The 9,492-nt window shown below is 42.6% G+C and overlaps 1 protein-coding gene across 1 annotated transcript; it reads left to right on the top strand.

Moving 5' to 3' along the window:
- Positions 1 to 1,778: 1,778 nt before the first annotated feature.
- On the top strand, positions 1,779 to 3,237 carry LOC125201180 (auxin-responsive protein IAA14-like). Its single transcript, XM_048099164.1, has 5 exons — positions 1,779 to 2,081; positions 2,318 to 2,532; positions 2,611 to 2,746; positions 2,820 to 2,881; positions 2,962 to 3,237. The coding sequence occupies exons 1-5, from the start codon at positions 1,882 to 1,884 to the stop codon at positions 2,997 to 2,999; spliced, it is 651 nt and encodes a 216-aa protein (XP_047955121.1). The 5' UTR covers positions 1,779 to 1,881; the 3' UTR covers positions 3,000 to 3,237.
- The last annotated feature ends 6,255 nt before the right edge of the window (positions 3,238 to 9,492 follow it).

Genomic DNA, 9,492 nt, shown 5'->3' with positions numbered 1-9,492 from the left:
AGATTTTAGTTTTAATTGATTATATAGTACTAGTATTTAATTCCTAAAAAACTTTCTTGAGTGTATAAAATCCCTCCTCTCTCCGTCAAATCTTGACTTAAATCAGTTCGACGCGTCGAACTCTCTTCGCCCATTCAAGATGTCCATAGTTTGAGTGGCACAGAATTTTAAAAGAAATTGTAAATAGGAATATATAGAAAAGAAAATGTAGTTAAATATTTTAATAAGGAGAGAGATTTAATAGCTGATGGAGGGAGTATTGAATAATATACTCCCTCCATATACTCCCCCCGTCCCGCTTTATGAGTCTCGGTTGATCAATTTCGGGCGTCCCACTTTAGGAGTCCCGGTTGGAATAAACTAATAAAAAATGCTTACAAAGTAAGTAAAAAAGTTTTAAAAGTGGGTCCCAACATCCACTACAATATTTATTTATTACACACTCAATTAAAAATGGGTCCCAACATCCACTACAATATTTATTTATTACACACTCAAAATTTTTTTAAAACATGTGTCCGACTCAACCGGGACTCTTAAAGTGAGACGGAGGGAGTAATACATTTATAAGAAGAAAATATAGAGTCGCATTATATGCAAATCCACTCCTTATTGTAGAACTGCAGAACTTAGACCAAATTAGGGTTTTTAGATCTAGTTTTTTATGGATGAAATGCGCAAATGTATAAATTATTCTGGCCTTTGTAACAAGCTTAATTTACTTCATCCTAGGGCAAATAAGTCATAATAACATATTAAGAGGATTTAACTTCATTCCAAAATATATTATCTTATTCCAATAGGTTTTTACTCCGTTCTAGTGCGTACAGGCGGTTTCGTCGTGGCGTACCGTTCTTTCTCTCTACAATTTCTATCACCGTCGCCACGACGCTGACAACAAATGGAACAATAGCCTAATTGAATGGTGTAATAAGCACATGGAATGAATGTAATAGACTATTTGAATAAAGTATGTGTAGAAGCATTTGAAGTCCTGCTGGAATTAAATATAATCCATGTCCATGTTTTTGAATGAAGTAATAAACCTATTGGAATTAATTACTTCATCCGTCCTTGAAAATTTGTCACATATTTTCTTTTTCGTTCGTCCATAAAAATTTGTCACCTTTCACTTTTATCATTTTTTGTAGTAGACCTCATATTCCACTAACTCATTCTCACTCACATTTTATTATAAAACTAATATATAAAAGTAGGACTCACATGCCACTAACTTTTTCAACCCACTTTCTATTACATTTCTTAAAACCTGTGCCGGGTCAAATGGTGATAAATTATGGGGGACGGAGGGAGTATATTTTAAAAATGAATAAAGTAAAAACTTAATTCAACGAATTAGAATGAAACATGTGTTGAATTATTTCAAAATCTACTGAAAGTAAGTAAAATCATATTGTAATTTTAAAGTATTATGTACCAGAATGAAGTAATAAACCTAGTAAATGAAGGAAAATAAACTTATAATATAAACCAAAATAATTCACGTATTAATGCATCTTATCAAAAAATTAAATTTAATTATCCTAATTTAATCTTTAATTCATTCTTTAAAATTAGTTTGACATATCTCTAGATAATTGAATCGAAAAGTGAGACGTAAAATGTAGGCAGCAATAAATAATGATGTCTATACCGAATCCAACAAGGTTTGGATATCCAGCTCATCCATGCTTCCACGTGTCGCCTCCTTTTCCGTTAAACAGACAATTTCCCTCGCTATTTATACCCCTTTTCGCCCAAACACATTCTTCCCTTCTCTCTTTCTTCTTCTCTACAACATACCTTTCCACTAACTATCGATCAATCAATCAATCATCTGCGCCACAAATCTTTATCTACCTTCGCTGGAATCGTTCAATAATGGCGGATGCCATCATGATCACTAAGAAGCTCGGCTTCGACGAGACTGAGCTGCGCCTCGGTTTGCCCGGCGCCGGAGACAAGAAGCGAGGGTTTGATGAAACCGTCGATTTGAAGCTCAATCTCGACGTTCCATCCGATCACACTGATTTTCAGGGGAACAATGTCAACAAGACGGATTCTCCTAAGCCTCCTGCTAAGTACGCCCCCCCCCTCTCTCTCTCTCTCTCTCTCCCTCTCCCTCTCTAGCATTATTTTGAGTGTTTTAGGATCTAACGCCGACGCTTCGATAGGTTTAAAGGCGTTTGGTAGGAGAGATTTTCGACTTTTTTGGGGAAATTTTGCTGAGATTTAACTCTTACGATTTTGAATTAGGGATTTGAGTTGAAATTGGCTATGAATTAAGTTGTAAACGAAATTGCGACGATTAAATTAGGGCACAGGTGGTGGGGTGGCCGCCGGTGCGGTCCTACCGGAAAAATGTGATGGCGGTTCAGAAGAGGAGCGAGGCGGAGGAGAGCGGCGGCGGCGTCTTGGTGAAGGTGAGCATGGATGGGGCGCCGTACCTGAGGAAAGTAGACTTGAAGATGTACAAGACTTACCAAGAGCTCTCTGATGCATTGGGCAGAATGTTCAGTTCCTTCACTACTGGTAATTTATTTGTACAAAGAAAAGTAAGTAGTAACTATTGAGATGAAATTTGAAGTGATGAAGTGAAAACTGAAATAGGTAAATGTGAGACACAAGGAATGTTGGACTTCATGAATGAGGGGAAGCTGATGGACCTTCTGAATAGCTCTGATTATGTGCCTACTTACGAGGACAAGGACGGGGATTGGATGCTAGTCGGAGACGTGCCATGGGAGTAAGTAGTCTTGTTGTTGCTTCCATAAGCATTAAGCAAGTAAATATAACGATTGGTTTTGATTTTTGAATAGGATGTTTGTTGGATCTTGCAAGCGACTGCGCGTAATGAAGGGCGCTGAGACGAAGGGGCTCGGTTAGTAGCAATGTCACCATGTATAGAATGAAATGAATATCATCAAATTAACAATGGATGGGTTATGTTTTCTATTTCAGCGCCGAGGGCAATGGAGAAATGCAAGGGCAGAATGTGAGGCAGTTTTCAAATTCAAACAAGAAACTGCTGCTTTCGTCTTACCAAACAGAGGAGATGGATGGTGCAGGATGCTGGATTGTGTCTGTACTGTTGTTTATATGCTTGCTTTCTTATTAATTTCAAATCTCAACAATTTTTCGATTTTTTACTATTTTTTTGGTGGTGTTTTTGATTGGATACTCTTTTGACTTGTATATTAAACTATTTTGAATGTGTGCTTCCTTCGCTCTTCTAAATTAAGTCTCCCCTTATAAAATATTCATGGAAATTCTTTGCCGAAAAAAGCTTCAAATTGATCGCATTGTATATTATAATCAGGTAACAATGACGAAGTAATAGTACGGGAATATCTCTAAATGGGGAGGGTGCAGCGACATGTGCGTGTATGTTAATCATATGTAGGGCTGGGGAAAAATACCGAAATACCGAAATACCGGCCTTATCGTACCGAAAAAATACCGAAAATACCGAATTTTCGGTATACCGTGACTTTTGGTACGGTATGATACTTTACCGAAATATTTCGGTAAGGTAACGGTATGAATTTTCAAATACCGCGGTATACCGTTGCATACCGAAATTCGGTATATACCGTAAATTAAGGTATATACCGTAAACTATGGTATATACCACAAAAATATAGACGCAATTATATATAAAATATATTTTGTATATTTTTAAATTATAAAATCATCGTAAAATATAAATATAATTATGAATAAATTATATTAAATTTATTTTGAAAATTATAAAATATAAATAATATTCTAAATACTCTAATTTTCTATTTTAATTGATGTTGATAGTCAGGTATACCGCAAAAGTAAGGTATACCGAACTTCGGTATGGTATACTGAAAATGAGGTACGGTATCGGTATGGAAATTCGTCATACCGAAAATAAGGTATACCGAAGTTCGGTATACCGAAAACTTTGATAAGGTAAAGGTATGACTTTTTCGCATACCGTATTTACGGTAAGGTATACGGTATGGTGGTTTCGGTAAGGTATACCGTACCTACCCACCCCTATTCATATGCATTCACATGGAACTAAAAAAAAAATTACTCCCTCCAACCCTTATATTTTGTCACACTTTGATTAGACATGAATATTAATAAATTGAGTTGAAAAAGTTAATGAAGAGTGAGTCCTGAAGTACTTTTATATAGTACTCCCTCCTCAATGGTGCTTAGGCCAGCAATAGGCCAGCCATTCTCTCCCCTGCCACGCCGCAGCAACACTAAAAAATCCACCTGCCACATCAGATTTAGCCAGCCCATAGGCCAGCCGCAAGTAATAAAAATAATTCAAATATACTACATTTACGGAATTAAAATTACCATTAAAATACGGAATTAAATTTATGACACATATACGGGAAAATTAATCCATTCCATTAAAAAAAATTACAACGATTTAAAAAAAAAAGTACATGATTTTTTTTTTAAAAAAAAGGGCTTCAACACACGAGCCCCGCCACTCTCTACTCCTCATCGCCGTCGCCGTCGTCCTCGCCGTCGCCGTCGCCGCCCGTGGTATCTCGAGCCCACGTCGGAACCCGCTAGTCGTGGCCTCGCGATTTCCAAATCAACCCGCATGTTCTCGAGCATCTCGTGAAGAAACATCTTCTCCGTGGGGTCAGTGGCGGTCTTCCACTCTTGGAAGACCTTGTACATCTGATCCCGCGTATGGTTACGCGAATGGAGAGTGTACTCGAGTGGGGCGGGTGGGAGGGCGGAGGACTGGACCTCGCGGGGCGATAGGGGGGATCCGCCCCTCGCAGCCCGCTGCGCCCGCTTCTGTCCAACCGGGCGGGGGCGACCAGTAAATGAACGAGGGGATGGAAACTCCTCGGCATCCAGGGGGAGGTCGTGGGATCCGCCGCTGCCGCCGCCGTAGTCGCCGCTATAGTTAAGTCGCTGCTTCTTCGGCCACCCGGCGTCGCACCCCGCCGGAACTTCTCGGAGTCCTTCGGCAACAAGAAGCACTCCCAGAAGGTGAACTCCTTGTACGTCTCCTGCAAGGGGAACGACTCGCGGCGATCCTCCGGGCGTCGTCCTCATTCCGCCCACTCCGAGCCGACGGAGGGCGTTGGCGTACAAATTCGGAAAACGGCCCACCGCGGCCCAGTGCGCTCCCCCCCTTCCGGACCTCCTCCGGGCTGAAGTCTTTCCCGTGCGGGCGTTGCCTCCTATAGGCAGCTCTGATCTTCGCCCACATGTTGACGATCCGGCTGGTTGTTCGCAACCGGCGGATCGTCGCACACCTCCAACCACCCCCTGGCCACCCTGGCGTACTCATCCTCCGTCCACTTCCTCCGGCCGGGGTGTCGTCAACAGCGGGCTGCGATGACTCGCCGACCGCCTTGGCCTTCCCCTTCCCCCTCGTCTTCTTCTTCGGCGCGGCCCGCCCCGCTGGAACGGGAGTATCATCTTCCCCGAGATCGATCCTCATATCATGCAATGACAGAAGGTCATCGCCGGTGAACTGCGTCTCCACTTGGATCGACGTGTGAGACGAAACCGTCAAAAAATCAAGCGAGGGCCGATATACCGTGTCCCCTCCCGGTGACCCCTGCACCCCCCCGCATCCCGGGATGCATACCGTGCTGCATCCCCCCCGCATCCCGCCCTGCCACATCATCCCCATCATCTGCTGCAGCATCATCTGCTGCTACATCCCGGGCATACCCCCCACCCGGGCGCTGCCGCCCGCCGCTCGTCCTGCCCGCCGCCCGGCATCCCCCACGGCATACCCCCCTGTTTCCCCCCCTGCCCCCCCCCGGCGGCGCACCGGCCATCATCCCTATCATCGATTCCAAGGGGTGTTAAACCCGGGCCCATCTGCCCCCATCCGGATCCCACAGTACCGTGGGAGTCTGAGATCCACTCGTCGCCGGATTGGACTCGTTGTTGTGATCCATCGCTCGATGATGCTCTTGTACAGAAAGCTAGAGAGAGAGAAAACTCGTTAAAACAAGTGGGGCAAATGAAAATGAAACGAAAATCGCGTTTATATAGGTTTTTAAAAAAAAAAAACAAAAAACAAAAATAGGCGCTAGCCGATCGGCTAGCGCATCGGCCCGGCGGCCACCAATCGGCCAGCCCACGCCGATCGGCTGGCCGGTATACCGCTCGCCGCCTACTATGGTTCGGCTAGCCGACCGGCCAGCGCGAAGAATCGGCTAGCCGGTCGCTAGCCGACCATTGCGGATGCTCTAAAAGTTGAGTCATTTTTTTTTAACAAAAGACAAAACATCTAACCACTCTTACTTTATTCCATCATTTCCTTTACTCTCTCTTATCTTTCCTACTTTTTTCATCTCTTCTACTCCCTCCGTTCCCTCATAGTTGAGGCGAAACTTTTCGGCACGGAGTTTAAGATAAGAATGTTGAGTATGTTAAATAAATAGATAAAAAAGTAAGAAAGAGAAAAAGACAGAGAGAATAAAGTAAAAAGTGAATAAAGTAGAGAGAATAAAGTAAGAGAGAGTAAAGTAATACAGAGAAAAAAGTTACTATATATAGAAATGACTCAACTATGAGGGAACTTCCCGAAATGGAAAAATGACTCAATTATGAGGGAACAGAGAGAGTATTTATTTAATATAAATTCTTAATCTCCGTGCCCAAAAGTTTTGTCTCAACTTTTATTGGATGGAGGGAGTATTAGTTTTATACAAATAAAATGGAGTTGAAATGAGTTAATGGAATATGAAGTCCACTACTAAAAGTGGTAATAAATGAAATGCGACAAACTTTGTTGGATGGACGGAAATGAAAAGTCGTGACAAAATTTAATGCACGGAGGGAGTAATAGTAATATAAGTGGACATTTATAAAATACTCCTACTACTGGGAATTATAATATTCCGTTATGGCAAAGTTGAGTACATATGTCAGGGAAATAAATACGAAATCTTACTGTCAGATTTCATCTTCAAATTGATGTACTTAGTAAAGTAGAAAGCGTTTAACTGTCTGAGATAATGCAAATTCTGTAAACCTAAATACTGCAATAATACGACAATTTAGCATAATACTTGCATTGATCCTTGTCTTATTGCTTGTGCGTTTGGAATAAATTGTTATCGACTGTTGAGATATAATTATAATACTAACAAAATCAACAGGAATAACAATGTGATTACGAATTTACAACAATGATCGATCATCACAATTTTGAATTAGTTACCACTTATAGTGTCGTCAAGCTATCCATATCTTAGCTTATGGCTAAACAAATCATCTCAACCCATTCAGCTCCAACTTGCCGAGAGAGAAGAAGACGGTTATAAGAGCATCCGCAACAGGATGTTTCCGGATGCGGAGCCGTGCCTTTGGCACGACAAGCAACATGCTCGCCGCTATACTCGTGCCATCGGCATGGTCAAGCTCGAAGCCGAGAGCTCCGTCCTTGGCGACGGACAGACACGTGGCGGCTTCTGGTTGGGCGGTGACGCCATGCCGTTGTAATTTTTTAAAAAAACAAGCGAAAAATCTGAAAAATCAGATTTAAATAAATAAATAAATAATTCCCACTTCCCAACGAAATATATCCTTTTTTTTCTACTATTATTTTATTTTTTCATTTTTTTAATCCCAAAATTCACATTTTCATCTATAAATACCCCTTATTTTATCCCAAAAATATCACACCACACACAATAACTCTCTCGATCTCATTTTCTCTCAAATTCTCACTCTCTCTCTTGTAAACAAGTCCGGCGAATACTCCTCCAGCTCTGGCGGATGGAACCACGATTGGTTCGAGGGTTCGTCGTCCGCCTCGCCGGATACGAATTTCTCGCCCCTTCCTCCTACTAGACTCGGGTATTCTGGGTGGCTACCCCAGCGAACATGCAAAATGCCCTCGAATACGGCTCGACACAAACGTTGTCCCAACTTCCAGAGGGCAACGCCTGCAATTCCGGCAATCGCGGTGTTCTTAGCCGTGGCGGTGGCGGTGACCCCAACGTCCACACTCCGCCCGAGATGGAGAAGATGTTCGAGGCAATGTCGGTGTCCCATGATCCGAAGGTCGGCACGAACCAAGCCGGGGGAAGGTTCTGGGGCCGCATCGCTGATGTCTACAATGCCAACCGGAAAGAGGGAGCGCAGTGAATAAATGTCGTCGGAATAGCCAACGAAGAAATTCAGAAGTTCCAGGAGTTTTACCTCGAGGAACAGCAGTCGGCCAAGAGCAGATCCAACGAGGTCGACATCATCACGGCCGCCATGTCGGCTTACGCAACAATGCTACCTAAACCATTCAAGCGTTATCTTTTCAAAGTGGAAGGGAGGCACCCAAATCCACCTCCGACTCCTCTAGCAAAAGGTCGAGGTCGCTATCCAACTTCAGGACGAGGTGGCAAGCCAGCTTGCCGGAGCTCACTTGGGTAGCTCTGACGGCGGCCCAATCAGTTCCTGACGCCGTCCGCTGGGGTAAAAAACAACGAAGGTCAGCCACCGTCACGCCGTGACCCCAGCCCAACCGTCGGCTCCCTTTGTGCTGCCTCCACCCCCTGCAATGCCTCCAAACCCCAACACGTTATTTCCCCTTTTGAATAATGCACTCCACGACGATTTGTCTAGGATGTCTCCCGAGCAAAGAGAGGTTCATGCCCAGATGGTACATACCCTCCAAATGCAATTGGGTATGATCCCCGACCCTGACCCCAACCAATAGCCGTCATTGAACTAGTCTTCTTCAAAACCCGAAATGTGCACTTTTTTAATTTTTCGAATTTAAATTTTCACGGAGGTAATATTTAATTTTTAGGATTTTTATTAAGTAATTTTTCTATTTTTAGGAATTTGTAATAGTATTTCGTGTTTTATTAATGCATTTTAATAATATGAAAATATTTTTAGTAATTGATGTATTTAAATTGAATAATAGAATAGTGGGATCCATGAATAGTGTGAGAGCATGCCTTGAGGAAGAGCACGGGTGTGGGTGTTGGTTGTGCTCTTGCGGAAGTACATGGAATTATAAATGAATAAAAGTGGGTTCGGACCCACATCCTTGCTCTTGGAAAAGAGAACAGATGTGGATGCTCTAAATGGTTCTAGAAGGATTAGTTACTCCCTCCGTCTGCCATTAGGAGTCCCGATTTAGCATTTTAATATGTCCGTCATTAGGAGTCCCGGTTTATTTTTACTCTAAATGGTAGGTGCACCTCACTTTCCACTAACTCATTCCACTCATATTTTATTATAAAACTAATATATAAAAATGGGTCTCACATTCCAATATCTTTTCTCACTCACTTTTTTTTATTATTTCTTAAAACTCATGTCGAAGTTAAATGAGACTCCTAATGGGGGATGGAGGGAGTATAATTTTTCTTCTCTTCCAACTAATTCTTTTATAGTCCCTCCCGCCATTAGGAGTCTTGGTTTACCATTTTAATTCGTCCGCCGTTAGGAGTCCCGGTCCACTTTACTACAAATGATAGGCACATCTCAGTTTCCACTAACTCATTT

The sequence above is a fragment of the Salvia hispanica genome, chromosome 1 (genome assembly GCF_023119035.1).
Source record: "Salvia hispanica cultivar TCC Black 2014 chromosome 1, UniMelb_Shisp_WGS_1.0, whole genome shotgun sequence".
Lineage (NCBI taxonomy): Eukaryota > Viridiplantae > Streptophyta > Magnoliopsida > Lamiales > Lamiaceae > Salvia > Salvia hispanica.
This window is presented reverse-complemented; position numbering and strand designations above follow the sequence as displayed.

Bases quoted from the DNA above. Each gene is read 5' to 3' on its own strand.
- LOC125201180 (XM_048099164.1), top strand. From the start codon at position 1,882: ATGGCGGATGCCATCATGATCACTAAGAAGCTCGGCTTCGACGAGACT. The intron at 2,747-2,819 runs GTAAGTAGTCTT...ATTTTTGAATAG, and splicing joins GTCGGAGACGTGCCATGGGA to GATGTTTGTTGGATCTTGCA. The intron at 2,882-2,961 runs GTTAGTAGCAAT...TTTCTATTTCAG, and splicing joins CGCTGAGACGAAGGGGCTCG to CGCCGAGGGCAATGGAGAAA.